The sequence below is a fragment of the Rhinolophus ferrumequinum genome, chromosome 21, assembly GCF_004115265.2.
Source record: "Rhinolophus ferrumequinum isolate MPI-CBG mRhiFer1 chromosome 21, mRhiFer1_v1.p, whole genome shotgun sequence".
In the NCBI taxonomy this organism is placed as follows: Eukaryota; Metazoa; Chordata; class Mammalia; order Chiroptera; family Rhinolophidae; genus Rhinolophus; species Rhinolophus ferrumequinum.
This window is the reverse complement of record NC_046304.1, coordinates 53,645,291-53,666,124: the sequence shown is the minus strand read 5'-3', so window position 1 is coordinate 53,666,124 and position 20,834 is coordinate 53,645,291. Positions and strand designations below refer to the sequence as shown.

Sequence of the window (20,834 nt, the reverse complement as noted above, 5' to 3'; positions counted from 1 at the left end):
CCAGCTTACCGCCATGTTGGCTGGGAAGAAGGCCAAGTTCTTCAGGGGTTCCAAGAGCTGGCTTTGTCCACAGAGAAGGACGGCTGCAGTGTGAACAGCCATTTCTGTCACTGTGCCTTCAAGGCTGCTGCCACCGGGACCCGTCCTCAGCAGTGGCAGAGTATTGGTCACAAGGGACGTTGCAAAGCGTCTCAGGTCAGGAGACAGGATCTTGCTTTCCTCAATGAACTTGTTCACAGCCTCACGTTGCTGACAGAAAAACATGTTTCAGTATGCAAGTACATCTGAGAGAACTAGCATGGGAATCCAAAGGTTTGCTCTTAATAGTCAGACCCTGATACCAAATACATAGCAAACATCACGGTGGATGTGGGTATCTCCTAACCGCTTGGGGGGGGACACTATCCAGACAGGAGAACGCTCACCTGCGAGCACAGCCCCGCCCGCACACCCAAGTACCCGCTCAGACACGCTGTTTTGGTCAGTAGCATCTTATGTTCTCGACTTGAGTTCTGACTGTAATGCTAAAAGCTTCAGGTGAAACAGGAAGTTCTCCCTCCACAGGAGAAGGTGACAATGCCCATGCAATGTCAAAGCTTACGGGCATAATCTGTGCTTGTGACTTACTTTCTTTCAGAAAAGAGCCCCCAAATCCTGGGCCCACATCCACAGCCCAGGAAGCGGACACTCACCTCTGGCGTAGGGTGCAGGTTTGCGTTGTGAGACCGGTACAGCGTGGCCACCTCTCTATAAAGTGCTAACAGGAAGTGGACCGCCTGTTGCGTCGTGGAGCTCCTGCAGGCCTGGGAAGGCAAGGACACCAAGTGAGACTTTGCACAGTCTCACAGACGTAGGCGAGGGCCAGAGCCTGTGGGGTTTGCATGCGCATGTGCAGCGTGGATCAGCCCCAAACAGGGCCGAGTGGAGCCTTTCCTAAGCCCTGGACACCTGGACCCTGCACCTCCAGACCGTCTTCTGCCAACAGCTGCGAGGCTGTGCGGTCCAACAAACTCTTACATGAAATTCAGTGCGTGTCCACCAGAGCTCTCGCAGCAAAGGGCACGGCAGTCACCACCTATTCTCTTTCTGACGACTTCTCTGCTCCTGGAAACTTCTCCTGAGCAGAGATAGGGTGTTTGTTCTATTTCTAAGGCCAAGGTCAAGCGGCTCAAAAAGGAAGCAAGACCAGAACACTTTATATAGATCAGAGTCCACAAACCCTGCATCTTTCCTAAAACACACACACACACACACACACACACACACACACACACAGGTTGCACGCACTCACAAGCATCACAGGATTATGAACACACACAGGTGTGAATGCCGTTGGCCGTGCCAGCACATCTCGTACCAGAGTAACGTTGGAGGAAGTAGTGTCTGCAGGGTCTCAAAGAAAGCAATGGCTATAAACGTATCGGAAGGGACCTGCTCATGCTCGTGGCCTTGGCAGGTCAGCGAGACCGAGCAAACCCATGCCTCCAACTCTACTGTTGCTCTCCTGGTCCGGCCAGGCATGCCCATGGAGGCCAAGGGCGTCTGTCTGTGTATTTTCAACGCAGGATGTCACCCTGTGGATCCCTCGCACTGCGTCCTTAGACATAAATAAGGAGCTGCATGTTCTGAGGGCTGCCCCTTTGCAGAGAGGAGCCTTGAGCCCGTCCTACCTCCAGAGCTGTCATAATCGCCTGGGGCTTGCCCTCCAGGATGGCTTTGCCCACGGCCTCACGGAGAGCCTTGTACTCAGGTCCATGCACCAGGTACCGGTCCATCTGGCTCGGATGATCCCTCTGCAACCCCAGGAACACAGGCGTTAATCACGGTGGGGATGGTGGGGCAAGGTTTAGCAAAGAACCGTCCAGACAGGTGAAGGAAGCAGGTGCTCGTTAGAGGTGCAAAGGCACTGCTCTGGGACCCCCGGTATGGCTGAGGCAGGACGGTCAGTGCTGTGTGGGGACACTTCCGGCCGCATGAAGAGGGTGGGTGAGTGAACCCTAGATGGAGGAGGCAGGGCTACCCTCACAGCCTCTTTCTTTCTCCACTCAAAGCAGAGCACCAAAGGCCAGGTGGCTTCCACTCTGTCAGCCCTAAGCTCCAACTGGCAGTCCCAGAAAGCCAGGATTTTTAGTAGCATTTCTGTAACCCCAGGAAAGTAAGAGTGTGTTCATTTCTGAGCACTAGGAAAGATCCAGTGAGAGGCCCTGAAGCGAAAATGACTTCATCCTGTTATCCCTAGTCCTCGCTCTTCCCCAGTGAGGATAAAAAAGACTTCCTGCAAGCCGGAAACTTTCAATTTGCTGAAAGCAAAAGCCACTGATCATTGTTTGGCTCTGCCTGTGTCACACTCGACCAGAGTGACTCCTAAACAAGCTGTGCAGGCTGATGGCGGACAGAAGCGCACACACCTTTCCCAGGTGGTCAGCTGTTTAAAGAGACGATCACAAGCTGGATGGAAGGAACTGAAGCGCAGAGACAGAGCAGCAGACCAGACACACGCATTTCCTTAGCGGGTACAGATGATCAGGGAGGGGGAGCAGAGGGGCAGCAGCGCCCACTCGCGGGTGTGGGTGGGGTGCCGGAGGAGGGGCAGCCAGGCCTGTGCTTCTTACCTGCAGTGCAAGGACTTGTGGGGGAAACACCCACTGAGCCGGGTGGCCCTGCTGGGTGAGACTCTGCACGAACTCCATGCCGCACTGGCTCGTCAGCTTCCTCATCAGGTACACTCGGTACCAGTCGTTCTTCACCTGGGTGCAGAAGTGCTCAACCCGCTGCAGATAATGCTGCTTCTCCTGGGCCATCTCTGCAGAGTTCAAGGAGAAAGGGCTGAGAGACAGGGGACTAGGATATCTGTCAGCCAACTGTCTCGGGCATGATGCTAGTGGAACAGCACGGGCCCACTCTTGAGGAATTCAGAGCAAAACACTAGTCGAGAAGAAAGGGGCCATGGTACGGACCAGTACTATTCCGAGAGCCAGTCTCCCGTACTTCCCGAATTTCTGAATACTGGGGTCTCTAGGCTGGACGTAAAGGAAGGGGCAGAAGGCTTGCCTGAACCACCCTGAAGCTCAGAGAGGAAGTCAGATGCCCGGTCAAGGCAGAGGCGGATCCTGGCCGTGTCTCGCAGGTATTCGACTGAAGCCTCGTTAGGGGCTGGGTGGCCATGTCTCCCTGACGAGTAAGTGCTAAGGAAGTGACCTTCGTCCCGTAGGTACTTCAGTTCATCGCTCGTGGAGAAAGCACTATTCTTCTCATGGATCGAATCCTGGGGAACAAAGGACCAAGAAGCAAAGGATATTCTTCCTTTTCTCAATGTGTGAGCCCCCAACCCTCCAAAATTCTCACAGTGTGACTGTGGAGAATGAAGAACACTTTCTAGGTGTGAGTAAACGTTTTGAATCGGAAATATCCCTTTTTACTTTAGGGGCAACAAAGAGGGGAAAAAGAAAGCCTATGAGGAAAACGCTGCGTACAATGTAACTTTTCCAGATGCATTATAAAACGTTTGTAAGTAACAAAAACACGGAGAAGGATTCCTAGTATCTCCCCCTGGAGACAATAAGCACGGTCGGCTTTAGTGGTCTGTCCTTCCGGCCTGTCTTTCCTTCTCTCGTGCACACAGATGACAATATATAGAATTACCAAGGGCAGAAGCCAAGTTTTTGAAACCTGATTTTTTTCCCTGCGTGGAACGCAGCACCTGTTAACTTTACCGCTTAAAATTATATTCTGCAACTTTTCAGAAGCACTTTTCCACTGCGTACACCACGCAGCACATAGAGTTTGCAAAGGACACGCAGGGGTGGCGAGCTTACCTCCAGACAGCTGCTGAAGAGAATGTACAGTTCCGTTTTGTCTTCAGTCATGAATGTTTTCTTTTCTAACTGGGACAAGTAAGCCTGAATGTAATCTTTTACTTCATGGAAGCTTTGGAAAGAGAAATAATACACCTGTTTATTTCAGGTCTAGAAACTCAGTTTGCCAGAAAGAAAAGAAAAACACCTGTTTTTCTACATACATACTTATAGTTTGTAACTGATCTTATTAAAAATATTTCAGCACAGTATTGGAGGAATACAAAATGTCCTATTTTTGAGCAGTTGTCCAACTTTTGGGTTCCAGGACTCCTTCAGTCTTAACAATTACTGAGAACCCCGAAGACCTTTTGTTTCCTAGGTTGTATCTCCTGATATTTACAGTCTTAGAAATTATCAACTCATCTAAGATAACAAGTGACAAACCCATTGCATGTTAAAATAAATAACGTTAAAAAATAAACCATTTTCCAAAACAAAAATGACTTGGTAGGAGGCGTGGCTTTGTGTTTCATGCCTCTCTAGCACCTTGTGAGACAGAAGCCAGCCAGGCCCTCAGACCTGCTCATGCTTAGCTGGTCACGCTGACACTGAAGCCTCTGAAGAAAATCTGCTTACACGCTACGAAGTTGGAAAAAGGAGAAAAGTCTTAAGAGTCTTTCTGGTAATTGTGGATATTCTTCCTGACACTACCCTAAAACTGGATAAGTGGATCACTTCGAAAGGTTAGTTGCAATATGTTATCCGAAACCGTATCAATGTAATTTCCACAGTAAACTACAGTACATCAAATGGTCGATCTGGCCAATACTTCAGAAATGGACTATTTTTCTGACAAACACATGAATTTGTGGCATCAAGCATTGGTCATTCGGAAAATATTGGTTCACTGAGCTATGCATACAGATCTTGAAAACGTTGACATTTTTATTTTACAATGTATTTTTAAAAACCTCTCCACCCATGCCATCAAAAAGTCTTTACGAGATTAGAAAGCTGACAGGCTCATGGGAGCGGATACAAGTTCTGCCAAAATTTCAATTTTTGCTTAAAAAAAGCTTGAATTTGATCATGAACAACGAACAGCAGCAGTTGTTTTCAAGACAAGGCCAGGTCTGCACAACTGCAGGCTGTCAGTCATTCTTTCACGTACAGTTGGAAGTCCTAGAACAGAGCGGCCCGTTCAGCGCTTAACTCAGCAATTGTGTGAGTGATTTTCCCCAAGATAACCCGTGTCTGTGTGTACTTCCGGCTTCAACGGAATATTAAAAAATCTTATCCGCACGAGTTGAGATTTTGTAAAACTAATCACTTTTATAGCTTCATCAAAGACATTCTTCAGCAAAACCGATGCTTTTTACACTACAACTGTGCGGTGATGAAGAAAAGAAGGACTCTGTCCTACACAGTTGTCTTCGTGCTAAGATGCCAGCAGTGCCACCCGTCAATGCTTCAGTAACGTCACTACAGATACCAACATGTCAAGAAAGGCAAATCACATCTAATGTTATTTAACAAATAGTTGTGACCTCGGGGACCCCCACTGTGGGAACCCCGCTACTAGAGCAATACAATCACCACAGATGACGCTGTCCTTGGTGTTGTTGGCACCCTGTCCAACAGGTGGAGTCCACACTCCGTGACCTGAGACGTGACCAAAGGGTGTGACTGGTCTGCCTTCAAGTGTCCAGACCACACGTAGCCAGCACAGTGGAGGCCCGGGGTGGGGGTGGGGGGCCGTGCTCAGCCAGTGGGCTCGCCCACTTTGTCGCACGGGTCTGCCCAGAGAGCTGACGTCTGCATTTCCCCAAAGGAACTGCAGGTCCAAACAAATTAGTTCTCAATACACCCAAAAGCACTCAAACTACAAAAGCAACGCAGTGACAGAAGCCACTATTTCTCCACCTACAGAATGACAGTGCAGGTTTTCAAATTTGTCTTATGTCTCAAGATTTTTATTTTAAAATCAGTTCTGTACTGTTTAGTCTCTGAATACCTCAGAACACAGCACCTGCCCGGTTAAGTGTACTGTTTCGACTATTAATGGGTGGACACTACGCGTCATTAGAGTTCCGAATGCCAACAACTACATTTCCATTTTTCTGAGCAAAGAAATTCAAACAAATACAGCTTTCACACACTAATCAAAGTTAATAAAAATAACATCAAAAGAGGTTCTTTTCAGATCTCAAGTCAACCCTTTACGTATATACCTTAAAAGCCATTTCAAGGTACAATAAGATGCTGGTTCTGTAATAAAATATATTTTAAGGGCATTTTACGTGAAAAATCCTTCAGGAATCCTGCTTAACATGAACGATGAAAAAAAAGCAAAATGGCCCGTCCGTGGACGCAGATGCAGCAGGTCCACGTTACACGTCACTCTAATCTCTATGTCTGCGTTTGGACATTTACGTCGGAAAGAACTGTTTGTTAGAACTTTTCTTGCAGCCATCTTGATTTTGCCAACACCTCAAAGTAAATTCTGTCGAGACAGAGAGCTGGCTGCATGTACCAAGTGCTTTCTGAAAGAAGCCTTCTGCATACTGATGGCTTTCTAAGAATTTTCTAAAATAGCATCATTCGACACCATCTGGGCTTCTCTATCCATTTCCAGAATCCGAGCCATGTAGGAGCTGAAACAAAGGCCATCGAGGACAGCAAGGGTGAGAGAATATTCCAAGTTATCATCCCGAGCCTCACGCACGTCGGGAGCCGTGGCACCGAGGTCAGCCACACACTCCTGCCTCAGGAGTCCCCGCCCGTTTCACGTCGCCAAGCTCCCGTCCCTGCCACCTGCTTTCTTTTTCCCAACAGTGCACTTGTGGCTACGCCGAACTCATCCACCCACGTGTGAGTATGGCCAACACACAAGCAACACAGACAAATCAGGCCGGTGGTCTCTCACTGAAGAAGCCTCCCCAAATTGTGACATAGCTACTAGTCCTGCGAAGAATGCTCAGCAGCGAAGAAACCGCCGCTGAGGACCGGAGGAGCCAGGCCGCCCGGAAGAGCCCCACCACGTTACCGTGCCGACCGACCTGTACTTCAAAAGCAGCTTCAGGACCACGGAGCGGATGACAGGATTCTTATCCACGACGTCGTCGCTGAATGGAGAGAGAGACTTGGTGTGTTCACGACATTCTGAAACTAGAAAGAGAAAGGGAAGCTCACTGTTCACCTCAGACGTGCAAAAGGGAGCTAGGAACTGGGTTTCTAGGTCCCTCAGAAGAAAGCAACTTACTCTGGGAAGGATCTAAGAGCCTCTTTTTTATGAAGAGTAAGGCCAGCAGGGCCTCGACCACGTCCTTCTGTGGTGGCGAGCTATCCTTGAAGCACATGGTGGACACCAGGTCCACAAAGAAACTCGTGCACATCTTTCGGAAGCGGGCGTGCTTCTCAATGGCGTTCCTTGGGAAGGGTTGAAAACCATGGTGAGAAGGCTTGTGGGTCAGTCCCTCCTTCCAGAGCCCGTTGGGATGTGGACAGCATTTCGGTTTTTTAAACAGAAAGATGCAGGCATCTCCTCCCACTAATCAGAGCTGGTCTTGAGAAGGGCACGCTTCTCTCTGGGGACACTTAGAGGGGACCAGCCAGCGACACTTCCTCCCCACAAGTGTCAGAGGCCCCATCTGCCTGGCTTGCCTCGCTCACGCTCCCTTCTTGGGGGCCTCAGGAGGAGGAAAGGGGAGGAACACCAACCACTTCCGGAGCACGCTGACGTCGGCTAAGCCCACGGACATCCCCTTCACAGTGCCTACCGGCCCCGAAAAGCACTTAGCCGGCCCACAGCCGGCTTCACCCTCGGGTCCTGCCGCATGAATGGCAGCTACAGAGCAAGAGGGCAAACCACTCGCATCACAATTCTTTGGGTCTCTCATGGTGGCTTTATTTATGCCTTTCCAATGTAGTTCCTAAAATTTCACTGTCCCCCAGATCCACACACATGCATGTCAGGGAGATAATCATTTTGAGACACCAGGTGTTTACGACAGTCTCTTAGGACGGTTCCAGCAGTCAGGATTTCTGAGGTTTTTATCTCTGAATACTGGATTTGCAAAAACAGGGAGCAAAAGGAGAACGAGAGAAAGGGCGGTTTACCTGTTCTCTTGAGAAACCTTAAGACAAAAGCTGTCTGGCAAGTCGGTTAAACACAAGGGGCACCTCATCTGCCCCACAGTGAGCCAGATTCTGACGCAGCCCAGGCAGAAGACGTGGTCACAGGGCAGGGAGACAGGGTCCTGCGCGTCTTCCAGGCAGATGGGGCACGGCTGAACCCCGTACCTAGGATCCAAGAACGGGGGTCAGTGTTGAAGCAGAGATGCTACAAATACCAAAGGTTCAGCCTTCGGCCCCTCACGGACCCCAAAGCAAAGCTCTCACCGGGTGAAGGTCTTGCTGGCCTTTTCCTTGCATTTACGAAGAGTAGTCATCACGGCGTCAAAAGGCCTGTAGGTCTTCAGGTCAGAGTTCTCTTGCAGACACTGAAGGAGACAGGCAGTGACCAAGAAGCGGATTAGCAGTGAGGAGGGCACAGGGCAGCCAGGCAAGGCGAGTGTAACACCCAGGGCAACAAACACACTCTCCACTCGCTCTCCAGCTGCTGACATGCGCAGTTGGGACTGCCGTGTCTGTTCACGGGGCAAGGCTGTGCTGGGTGGCAGTTTCTTTAACGCTGAATGCTGTGATCATGCGGCTTTGGGGAGGACACTCTCAGCTTCCCATTTCCCCTCTTCCTCTGTTTTTACGGTCTGCCTCCCTCCTCCCATCAGATTTCAAACTTGAAATGATAATATAACGACCACCTGTGTGTCTACCACCGCACTTTAAGCAATCTTAGCGTTTTTGGAACATCTGCTTAGATCGTCTCTTAAAGAAACCAAATGCTATGGATACAGTTGCGATCCAAGTGTATCCCTCCCCTGGACAGAGAGGAGCCTGTATGCACACATGGACACTGTGACTGTTCTGAGTGCTTCTGAGCTTTGACTCAGGGATCTCACACTGTCTCTGAGTGTCTGCAACTTGCTCTTCTCACTAATGCGCACAGGCCCAGAAGATTCATGCGAACTACTGTCCGGGTACCCACAGCACAGAGGAATATGCAAGGGAACTGTTTTCCGCTTCATGGCTGGGGTGTCCCCATCGCTAGGGAAATGCAAATCACAGCCACGAGACCCGACTTCAGACGCAGTAGGAAGCCTATTATAAACACACAGAGAGTGAGTGTAGGCAGGGATGTGGAGAAACGGACCCTCGGACACTGCTGGTGGGGGAGGCAAATGGGGCAGCCACTGTGGAAAGAGTCTGGTGGGTCCTCGAAAAATTAAACCAAGTTACCATACGACCCAGCAATTCTTCTGCTGGCTATAGACCCCACAGAGTTCAAAGCAGGGATTCAAGGCAAACGACGCTGTACATTAACGTCCGTAGCAGCACTACTCACGGTCGCTAAAAGCGACCTAAATGTCCATCGCCAGATGATGGATGAACAGTGTGGTCCATCCACATGGTAGAATGTCACTCAGCCTTCTAAAGGAAGGACATTCTGACACCTGCTGCAACGTGGATGACTCTGAAGACCTCATGTTAGTGAAATAAGCCCGTCACAAAAGGACAAACTGGAGAGTCAAACTCATACACAGAAACAGATTAGAAGCTACAGGGGCTGGGGCAGGGGAATGGGGAGTCCTTGTTTAATGGGGACAGGGTTTCAATTTTGCAAGACGGGAGCGTTGTGGAGATGGGTGGTGGGCACGGACGTGTATGTGACACGGCGAGTGTGCTTCATGCCTCGGAGATGCACACCGAAACGTGGGTAAATGATAAATGTCGTTACGCGTATTTCACCCCAGAAACAATGGCTGTGGCCTCGTGTGGTGGGACAGTGGATGGAAAGGATGGGGACACTGGACTGCAATGCTGATGCCCTTCTGCTCCGCAGCAAAACGTCTGGTGAGACTGTCACCTGACAGAGCGAGACTGGACAGAGGCTCTCAGTGTCTGTGTGGGAAGGGTGGTCACGGGTGTTCGCGTGGCGGATGGGGTGGCAGAGCGCCAGCTGTTTTCTTGAGTCCTTTCTCCACTTCTTCTTCTACCAAAAGCCCTCTGAACGCTATGTGGGCCCAGGCCACTCGAGAGTCCGCAGCCTGTGCAGCTAGCTGAGGCCGTGACCAAGCTCAGGGCACTGAGCTGTGTGTGTCCTGCCTGTGTTCTTGGAATGGGTGTGCCCCCCACTGCCCGTTCTTTCCATCCCACAGCTTGAGACAGCAGAAAGGGCCCCATCAGACCACAAGGTGGAAGTTGTGGATTCAGGACAAGAAAGGGACAAGACAGGAGCTCGGGCGCCTGCGCCGGGGGAGCTGGTACAGCACCTGCACTGTTGAAGCTCACTGAGTTCTCGGGGAGAGAAACAGGCTGACACTTTGCTTCTGCCACTGGTACTTCGGTCACGTGGGAGGAGACTGGTACCTAGTGCCCATGCCAGCCTCCCGTAGCGTGTTCTGTATCGCAAAGGCTGGACAGCTAGCGCTGCTGGAAGCGCTCCGGTTTAGTTCCCGGGATAAGTGAGGCGTAGGCCATCTTCTACTGAGTGACCATCGTTGCTGAAAGCATGGTCACAGAGGTGGTGGCTTTTCCTGCAGGGCCGCTGTCCCGTGTCACTAGCTTTATAAAGGGGATCGAGGGGCAGAAGCCTAGGGCTTCCTGTTCCCTTGGTCCCACTCGCAGACAGTGCTGTGTTCAGAAGTCCCCAGCCGCAGTGGCATTCCCTGGCACCACCATCTTCCCCATCGTGACAGCACTGGCCAGCTCCCCAGAGGCCACACTGCTGGGCTGGGGCCACCAGAGGCCCAGGTGGAGCTGCCTCCCGCGGCCTTCCCAAAAGTTTCGTAAGCGTGAGTAGTTTCTATGAAATGATATGGCCTGACAGCACTCGGGAGAGGGCACGTAGTTGAACTGAACATGGGAAATGTATGGCCCGTGTGATGAAATCCTGTTCCTGTGCACTTCTAAATAAAATTGTCGAAGTTGAAAGGGCACACACTGCTACCTGGACATGAGTGTCCAGTTGTGCTTCAGTTGTTCTTCATCTTGGAGACGAGCCGGACCACTCACCTTGTCCAGTAAGAAGACATACTCAGTCACCAGCTCGCACAACTCGGGCATCTGGCTCTTGGTCCCCAGGAGCACATGCTCCACGAAGAGCGCGATGGAGAAAATGCGATTCCAGTGGGCTCTGTCAAGAGAGGGTGCCACTCACTCAACTGCGAGCGAGAGCGTTCGGTGAAGGTGGGGGGGGCGGGGGGGAGAGAGCGGGTGTGAGCCCTCGGGGCACACTTCCTGCCCCCCAGGGCTCTCCGCCGCGTACCCCGGGTGCACTGCTAAGGCACACTCACAGCACAGACCTCGCCCCCCCCCACGATTGTGCTGAGGGTGTACCCCCCCCCGCCTGCCCCGCTGTCACAGCACTCCTCCCACGGGACCCCGTCACTCCGTGCACTCCCTAAATGCAGTCTCTTCTCCTCTGTCCAGCATCGACGTGAAGCCTGACCTTCAGTGAGGCTGCACAGATGGGAAGGGCGTGGATGAGGAAGGGCCCCTGCCTGTGGCAGGAATGTCTCATGTGCCCAGGACTCCGCAGGTAACCGGTGAGCATGTGTGGAAGGGCCCAGCGAGGGCCGGGCTCCGGGGTCTCACCTGACTTCTCTGGCGATGGCTCTGGTCCTGTCCGCGTGGGCCGGGAGGTACCCGTCAGACCACAGGAGCTCCAGGGGCATAGAGAGGTTCTTCACCATCTGCAGCCAAGCCTGGGGGCTGGGCTTTAGGAGGTCCCTTGTCAGCTGCTCAGCGCAGGCCATTGCAGCAAACACATCCAGATTCTGGGGAGACGGAGAGCAGGCCTGTGACTCAGCAGCCCCCCCCCCATCCCGCCCCCTCTGGCTGCTCTAATCCTAAGTGCTGGGGCCCCGGCTGTTAGCCCTGCGTGTCCTCATGTTCCAGACTCGGAAGCTCATCTTCATTGTCTTGGAATACAGGAAGCACCTGTGCCCTTAACATCTCTGAGTTGTGCTGACATATGTGCCCCGTGAAGCAGTCTCCCCTTTGGAGCATGGCCTGTAAGCTCTCCCTCCCAGGGGGACACTGGGAGCACCCTCCACGCGACAGCCGCGCGAGCAAGGCTATCAGCACTGCGTGTCCCCAGAAGGGCCATACCATCTCACATCCTGCCAAGTCCGTGACGGCTGCAGTTAGGCTGTCCAGAATTGGGGGGTAGATGGTAAAAATTCTGGAGAAGTTCTGGAGCCGGACTCCGAAATGCTGGAAGGCAAGGTGTACCCACGGCAAGGAGCTCTCTTCCTCTGGGCTTCCTGCTTTCAGCTGATTGATGCAGGACCACAGAGCCATCTGCAGAAACTGGATGAAAACCGAGCTTTCAGCATTTATTTGTAAATTACACACACTTTTTTTCCCCCCTGGAAAATTAGAATACTATTCAAAAACGACAAAAAAAGAAAATTAAAACTCATGCACACTATTATTACCCCTGGGTTACTTTTTGGTGTTGTCCCCTCTCAGCATGTTTATATTCATACCCCTCCTCCCTACTGTCCCCAAATTAGGATCACAGTATAGTCCTGATTTTTTTCCACTTAACCTTAAGAACTTTTCTCGATTGTTACGAGTATTTGAAGAACACTGTTTTTTAACGGTTGCACGAAATCCATCAAATGGCCATACTCTAATTTGTCCAACCCTTAGTTCTGGACAATTCAATTGCTTCTAATGTTCCATCTTTCAGAAACAAAGCTAAAAAGAACATTTCTGTGGCTAAAATATTTGCCCACATCGCCAATCACGTTCTCAGGACAGAATCACCCGTTCAGACTTTGTAAGGTTGTCAGTTCCTCCTGCAGGCGGTATCCAGAAGCTTCATGCTAGTTCACAGCTGTCGGTAATGGAGGAACTTCTGCCCGTTTTGAAAAACCAGCTTTGCCACAGGGAGAGTTAAGGATAGTCTCTAAAAACTGCTCATGTTTTATTGACTCACTACTGAGACTGAGCAATTTTACCAGTGTTTTCTGGATGTCTGTTAATCGTTGGTTTATAACTTTCACACATTTTTTAAAATTATTGCTTCCTGAGAATTATTAACCCTTAATTCTATCAGTTGTATGTTCTCAAATTTGTCACTTTCCTTTTTTATGTACTGAAGTTCGGAAGCTTTAGGCAGTCCGAATGGAAAGAAGTTTTCTTTCCATTGCAATTTCCTTTATTATCATGACCATGTAATGGTCAGTTAAATATTTACCTAATTTTCTCCAAGAGAAACTAAGCATTTGAAAAGAACACATTATAGGAAAACCGAGGTCTTTGTCATGTTCACGAAAAGCTTCCATGTGTTAGGAGGCCAGGCTGGGGTGGGGGCTGGGAGGGCAGCACTGACCCACACCAGTGTCCCCCCAAGACCACGCTCTGCTCCAAGACACCGCCCCAGCCTTGACATGGGAGAGAGCCCTGGGTTTGCATGCAGTACAGCTTCACGCCGCCCCAGCCAGTGTTTACCTCCAACTCTATCCCAGGGGACACCTTCATGGTCATGACGAGGAAGTCCTTCATGTAACACTGCAGGAGCTCCCGCTGCTGCTCCACGCCGAGCTTGGCGAGGAACCTGCCCAGGGGAGTCTGCTGGAAGATGCCCACGAGCCTGCATGACAGTCCTGCAGGGGGGGCCCAAGAATGGCTGAGGGTGAGGGCGCAGTCCTGGCTCCTCCCTTACAGCCAGACCCTCAGCCTCTCGCGGTGAGGGCCAGAGCGGGAGAGAGGCAGGTTCTGCTGAACACAGCTCACCCCAACGGGGAGTCGGCGGCCTGAAGTCACGCTCATTTCTAGGCATGTTAGTTATTTATTGCCCCAGGGGGGTGGCAGACCCAAAGGCAGAAGTGATGATACATGTCGGCCACAAACAACCTAGCTAGCCCCAGAGGGACAAAACGATCTGACAGAGACCGAGTTTTACGTCTGTCAAGCCAATGTGCTTCAGAGCCCCAGGGCCAGAGCCTGGGGTGCTCTTCAGGGTCACGGTCCTGTGCTGTTCGAACCAGAAAGACAAGCCTCCCGGTGATGGGATGGGTGCTGCCCCAGGCGACACGCCACCATAGAAGGAAGAGCAGGGCGGCTTCGGGTCTGGCCTTCAAACAGAGAAACACGCTTTCCTCTGCACAGAGACTGCTTCGAATTTACTCAGAACATGAGGCGGGATGCTTACACAGAAAAATAAGGTCATGTTCAAGTGTCCTGACCTGTACCGTTCTATGGCAGTCCTCTAAGTAAACTTTGCAAAGATTCTTTCACGTATGAAAGATGACTTTCCCCAATGGGCTGGACTTCCTGGAATGCTGATGGCCAAACTGCTGGGCATGTGACAGCACAGCAAGGTGCCACGTGGTCCAGAAGGACCACGGCCAGTCAGCTTGGACAAAGATACTCTACTGTCGTCACTAGCAGTCACTGAGAAAGGCCCAACTGAGAACATGTCCAAGGTCCCGGTGCCCCAGCTCTCCAGGAGCTCCAGAATGGGAAGGAACCACCACACGACAGCGCGTGGGGTTCTCTTGCTGCCGGAACACGCCATTTCACCACGTCCCGAGGCTCACCTTCAGCGTTTGTGATGTACTGAGCCTGGACCCACAGCTCTTCCAGGTAGTCCCTGATTCTCCAGCTGAAAGGGACTTTGTTGTAGACATTCTCCGGCAGGTCCATGTGGTGGTGCACCAGGATGTAGGACATCTCACTTTTGGATCTGCAGTCGCGCAAATGAGGACAAAGAGCGTGATTAGTGAGAAGTCACTCAAGATGCAAGACAGTGGTCACCACTGAGGGCCGTTCGTCTCAACCCACAAGCACGGGGCGCTCTAAAGGCTACCAAGGCAGCCCACTGGTCCGTGTGACAGCTCAGGGCTTCGGTTATCAAGGAATCTGGTTTACAGACAACACAAACAGAGACCACGGCAGGGAGGCGTGAGGTGGGCCGCGCAGGTCTTGGGGAGCCTGGACCAACCTTGCCCTGTGTGGACAGAACACGACTTATCAGAGTGGGCCTCTCACGACCAGCAGTGTCTTGTCTTCTAAATAAGTGTGTCCACCAGATTCAGAATGCCTCTTAACATGCATATTCTTTATTAATGTACACCCCAGAATTGAAGCTCCCTGAAATCCAAACAGGACGCTTTTGGGAGGCCAGCTGAGCCCAACGCAATGTCCAGGACAGGGAGTGGGTCCCAACAGGGAAGCACACGAGTCACACAGGTGTCCTGGTGCGGCTTCCCTGGTGACGCCAGGCCGACACAGACCACATCAGTCCACTGTGCTCGGAGAGCGTAGACACAAGGACAGCAAAGGAGGAAGCAAAGAAAGAATTCTCAGGGCGTCAGTGAAATCCCCTTTGTACTGTGACGTCACAACCCTTTGGCGGCAAAAAGAGCCAGTTTCCATGTGCGTCTAAACTCAGCACCCACGCCCCGTCACACACTTGGGGGATCACATTACGTGTGCTGCTACGTGAGGGTTTTTGTCCTTCCCACGAAAAGAAACTTCTATTCACCTTGCGGTGTTCTCCATGAGGGGAACGTTCAGAAGCTTCATGTCACAGAAAATAAACATCCACAGGTCTCTGACCCAGGGTGGAGAGTCCGGCATGGTCAGCAGCTCCAGGTTGCCGTCTCTGTCAATGACAGAGACCAAACTCGCCAGCAGAGGGGTCACGGCGCCCTGGACACGCTTCCAGAGGGTGTGCCTGCAGCATGGGAGAAAGGCACCCCCAGTTCCAGGTGAGACCACAGTGGGAAAGTATACGATTATACCGAAGTCAGTCGTTGTGCTTGCTGGTTTTGGACACTAGCCCTGAGGACTTACATATATAAATTTGGTTGCTTATATTAACTACACAGCACTGTTATAATTACATTTATACACAACAATAACCTATAAGTCACTTCAAAACTCTTGTGGTAAAGCATATGAAATCTATTGCTAGGAAGTTAATATTGGAGAAAAAAATGCAGACTGTATTTAAAAAGAAAAAAACATATATTCAAGTTTTTTAAGTATATAGTATCTAGGAAACTGGAGAGAATTCTGAAAACCCGAGTCTAAAGACTATCACGATTTGGACCATTGAATCCCGAGAAGGCAAAGGACTTTGGTCCAAAACACATGGATGGTGACCAGTTCGTCCCCACAGCCTGTGGTCGGGGACCGGCCAGCTCCAGAGCTCTGCCTGACACCTGACACCTGACACAGGTGAGTTCCAAGGGGGCAGTTCTGACCGCGAGGTTCCGAGGCTGTTCAGACCTCGCCCCTGCCCTGGGGTGAGGTGGGCCAGTCCCAGCGCTACAGCAAGTCACAGAGCAGTGACAGGTGGGACACCCACACCCGTCTGAATACCTGGCAAATGGGAAGTGGGAAGGTGAGTCACTGAAGCAGTGGTGTGAAAGAGGTATTTATGTAAAATTAAACATTTAATCAAGTCCACAGGAGTAACTGAGGGCGTATCTGATTTTACAGAATTCCTTACTGAGGAAGTATCACCAGAAAAGAAATTAAGGATAGTTGGAGAAAAAGAGAGAAGCAGAAAAGCCCCTGCAGTCACCAAACCGCAATAATAAGCTCCCGCTGGCCATGCGACTCTGGCTGCTTCCCACCCCTCCCGCCGACGGCACAAGGGCCGGACGCCCGAAGCCAGGTCCATGGGCATCGAAGGGGCTGGACCTGGAAGGGGCCTATGGGTGCGGGAAACTTCTTCAGAGATGAGGAGACTGGAGTCAAAGCGACGAGGAAGGTCTAAGATGACCCTACCAACGAAGGGTGGGCAGACTCTGGCACCTGGGATCCCTCCTTCCCCTGCCACACAGGTCACAAGGCTTAGGCACAAGAAAAGGGTCTCTGCTATACAAACAAAGGACCACTGGCAACAAAGGAATTCTCCGGGGTCTTATTTTTGTAGTGAAGCAGAGCCCCCGGAAAACATTTTCTCTTCCCTGCCCGCCTATCACCTCCTGAGCCGAATGCCCTACAACAGCGCCCGTCTCTATGGTTTGCGACACGCTGGCAAACGTTATATCCTGGAAGAACAGATATTCTATTTTTCAAGGGCGGTTGTTGTTATTATGAAACAACTGAATCGCACACAAAAGCAGACAGGAGCCGGCAAACCCCCACGCAACCGCCACCCAGACCATCTTGTACTTTTTTGGGAGGAAAAAAACAAGGCCACTTTGAAAAGCTCAGTGAAAGACAGGTCTGGGCGCCCTGACCTCGTGGGGCAGGGGACACGGGCATGGGAGGCCTGTCACCCGCCACACACACTGCGGCTCGTCCGGGAGGCGCCTCACGGTACCTGAACGTGCCCGCCTCCTGGAGAGCGTCGGGGTTGGAGGCCTCCCTCACCACCCACTGCTTTACATTGAACAGGTAGCTGTCTTCCTGCTTCTTTAAGAGGTCGTGGAGGCGCATCTTGGCTGCTTGTAAGAAAGCGGCTGCAACAAAGCAGAGGGGCCGTGGGTTCCCCGGGCTCCCCGGGCTCCCCGGGCTCCCCGGGCTCCCCGGGCTCCCCGGGTGCCAGGCCGCAGGCTGCGGCCCCGCCCGCCCCGCCCCCCGGGCCCCCCGCGCCCCCCGCGCCCCCCGCGCCGCCGCGGGCCCCACCTGCGCGCTCGTCCTCGTCACTTAAGAGGCCGAGCAGGAGCTCCACCCGCCGCACGCTGCGCTGGCCCCGCTCGTGCTGGTCTCGGAGCATGCGCACGGCACTCTGCACGCAGCTGCGCAGCAGGCTGCTGGTGTCCAGGATGCGCGTCTGTCCGGGGAGACAGCCCGCTTCCGGTCAGCCACGCCCACGTGGGAGGCCCAGCCTGGGAGACCCCGCCCCGCGCGGCGCGTGCGGCGCCACCAGGCAAGGCTCCCGCCCGGGCCTGCACCGCCTCCGCTTGCACGAGTCCTCTTAGACCCACTGTGTGCTCGGGACTCAGGCAGGGGTCCAGGGACAGAGCGAGGCTGACCAGGAGGCAGCAGGAAAAGCCTGTCAGGCCCTGTCCTGGCAATTCGTCCACGCTCGCAGCGTGGAGGGGAAAGGTGCCAGGCTAAGCTCTGTGCGGCTGGGTCTGCTCCCCCGGCTCCGGGTGGCAGGCGTGAAGCTCCTCGGGTGGCCCCGCAGCACCCTGGGAGGCCCAGGGATGAGAAAGAGCTGGAACTCACATGGCTTCTGCACAGCTCAGAGGCCTCGCTCTCCATCGCCTCGGAACAGTCCGTTTCCATGTCCACCTCAGGTGCTTCCCCGGGTTCTTCAGTCTCTGTTTCCATCACCTCCTCATGGCTGCCGTGGGCCCCACGTGTCCTCTCGGCTGCAACAGAAGCAACACCATCAAGTTACTGCTGAGAAGACGGACCAGGACGTTGGCAACACCACCTGTGAACTGTGTGCCAGGCACTGGCCAGCAGGCATCCCTGGCACCTTGCTCCAGAGGGGCCCCCAAGGAGAGGCCAAGGGCACACGGCTCAGCCTCCCGTTCGCCCACTCAGGGGACCCTCTAGCGCAACCCCTTATGTCCATCCTGGGCTCTGACGGCGATGCAGGAACCAAGGCCTGACACGTGCCACAGGCACTCACTTCCACAGCCCCACGCACCCACAGAGCCACTTGTTCAGGTGGACATACTGCCATCTGCGTGGCTGTGGAGAGCAGGGTGCCCCGGGAGTCGCCATCTGTCAGCTCAGCAAACACATGCTGAGCCGCAGCTCAGGGGCAGGGGCGAGGACTGAAAGGTGATGCAGAAAAGCACGGTGGCCCTGTCCTCACAGCGCCGGGCTCCGCCTGGCTGCCACTCCTGCCATCCCGCGTCCCCAAAGACTTTTCCTCGAGGCTTACACTCAGGTGTGTCATCTGGATGAAACAGCTGGCTGATGGTCACCTCCTGCAGCTTCGTCACATCCGAAACCATGACTGTGGATCTCCGGAGGTCGTCGATGTGCACAGATTGCCACAGCCCTGTGGGGAGCAATGCCACCCAGTGTCGTCCCGTGTCTTCTGTCACAGGCAGCGATACACCTCACGTCCCGGTGAGCACACTGCCGCTGAGGGAGTGACTGCTGCCATAGCGTCTAAACCCTTGGATATACGTAGAAGCCACCTGACCCGTGTGTCAGCAGCTGTCCCATCAAAAGCCATTTTATGAACTGAAATAACGGACTTGTACAGGCTACCTGAAGAAGGCCTGTGGCTCTTTTACGTTTCTGTTACTCTGCTTGCTGTGTCATAATCAGTAAAGCAGCGCTGGCAAGGTTTGCCTCCCAGTATCTACGAAATTATATTAAAGTAAACCATCATTTGCCTATTTCTAGACTATCAGTTTTCTTATATAATAAATATTTGGTGAGCCATTCCTCAGAAGAGAGATAGGGAGAGGGAGAGGATGCGGGGGTGGGAGAGAGAGAGAGAGAGAGAGAGAGAGAGACACTGATTAAATATAGCACCCCCCCAACCCTGAAACGCATAAAGTATCAGGCGTTCCTAACAGTGTTAGGTGGGAACGTCTTCTCTGCATGATCTGATCATAAAAGGTGAGGACCCAGAGGAAACTCGAGTTGTTTATCCACAACTTTCTAAAGGAAATGCGGCATGTGGGAGCAGCAAATCGGAAGCTCAGTGTTTTTTGCCATGATTAAGTAGGAATTTCTAACTGCATCTGAAACAAGTATCGCTGAGATTAGCATTCATATTCTAATTTTAGCCTGGTACACCCTAGGATCAAATTAGAAATAATTCGAACGATATTTAAACAACCACATTCATTAACTGTTTGGCCCTACCTCCATGGAACCCCACGTAGGATGTTCCACTTTCCATCCGGGACAGTTTTGTGATGAAATAGATGAAGATACAGTCCGTATTTGCTTGTATCTTGTTGATTTCATTTATAGCAGAATACCTATTTTTAAAACAAGCAAAAGTGAAACAAATCAAAGCGAAAACCAAGCAAATAAAGCCCAAGTTGGGAAGTGGCTGAAGGGTATCCTAGGAGCTGTTGTGTTCCATCTCAGGGTCTCACTTTTTGTAGTTTTAAATAAATAGTCACACCCTCACAATGACCTCTCCTGTGAGAGTGAGGGCACGTCGTGCTCTCTTGCTGGGATTATTTTCTTCCCATTCCTGCCTGCCTCTGCTTTGAAGTGGCATTTCTTGTTGATCAGAAACCTTAACTTGGGATCCTGGGTGGGCCCGCCCTAATCCTACTAAGCGCAAGCCTAGGGGAACCTCCCATTTCAGGACACAGGGTTCTGTGACCACACAACCAGAGGCCAACGACACTCATGACGTGAAGTATGGCATCCAGTGCTTTAAAAGGCCCAGAAACGACTCTTCCTTTAAGTCGTAAAGGAACACAGTTGGTTATGAAAGCATCAGATTCCCCCTAGAAACCCTAGAACAATGTCCACGAAATACAAATGAAACCATTTACATACTCTTACTGCCCTTGAACTTGCAATAAATTCAAATTGTGTCATTTAAAACTAATAATTACCAAAACATGTCCGCAAACACGTTTCCAGGAGAGTCTTTTGTATCCTACTAATACTCCATTAGCTACACGTCTTACATTCTACCATTTTTGTATTATTAGCCTTTCCCCTCTTTGCTTCTCTTTTCTTTAGTCTCTCTAGCCCACATTTAGGGGAATGAAAAGGGCGAATCATTTTCATTTCTGTGTTTATTATGATGCTGTGCTGTTTTCAGGGAAGAGATTCCTTAGGAGCACCCACATAAATTTTGGGTTGCCTGTGTGATTTCTGAGAAAAATCACAAGAACATACTTTGCTGAGGCAATGAGCTGAGCACTACGAACTTCATCTTCAAAATCTGTTTGAACAATGAGGATTTTATGCGTGGCCGTGCTAGTCAAGCAGTTTCTGAAAAAGAAAAGGAAATTATGAAGATGAGTTCTCCGTCCTAAAAAATGCGGGATATCCAGT

At 51.7% G+C, this 20,834-nt stretch overlaps 1 protein-coding gene across 1 annotated transcript in view; it reads right to left on the bottom strand.

Moving 5' to 3' along the window:
• Positions 1–20,834, bottom strand: part of RNF213 (ring finger protein 213) — a 95,521-nt gene that overhangs the window by 15,009 nt on the left and 59,678 nt on the right. Inside the window, exons 32-53 of the mRNA XM_033090172.1 lie at positions 20,676–20,771; positions 19,674–19,792; positions 18,733–18,852; positions 18,063–18,208; positions 17,517–17,664; positions 17,212–17,350; positions 15,418–15,609; positions 14,471–14,616; positions 13,380–13,534; positions 12,030–12,230; positions 11,514–11,695; positions 10,932–11,052; positions 8,199–8,299; positions 7,917–8,099; positions 7,060–7,226; positions 6,857–6,965; positions 3,816–3,927; positions 3,052–3,265; positions 2,613–2,803; positions 1,671–1,793; positions 693–803; positions 10–249 (exon numbers count right to left, since the gene is read on the bottom strand). Of these exons, the coding sequence (XP_032946063.1) occupies positions 10–249; positions 693–803; positions 1,671–1,793; positions 2,613–2,803; positions 3,052–3,265; positions 3,816–3,927; positions 6,857–6,965; positions 7,060–7,226; positions 7,917–8,099; positions 8,199–8,299; positions 10,932–11,052; positions 11,514–11,695; positions 12,030–12,230; positions 13,380–13,534; positions 14,471–14,616; positions 15,418–15,609; positions 17,212–17,350; positions 17,517–17,664; positions 18,063–18,208; positions 18,733–18,852; positions 19,674–19,792; positions 20,676–20,771 (3,316 nt within the window). The remainder of the gene's footprint in view (positions 1–9; positions 250–692; positions 804–1,670; positions 1,794–2,612; positions 2,804–3,051; positions 3,266–3,815; positions 3,928–6,856; positions 6,966–7,059; positions 7,227–7,916; positions 8,100–8,198; positions 8,300–10,931; positions 11,053–11,513; positions 11,696–12,029; positions 12,231–13,379; positions 13,535–14,470; positions 14,617–15,417; positions 15,610–17,211; positions 17,351–17,516; positions 17,665–18,062; positions 18,209–18,732; positions 18,853–19,673; positions 19,793–20,675; positions 20,772–20,834) is intronic.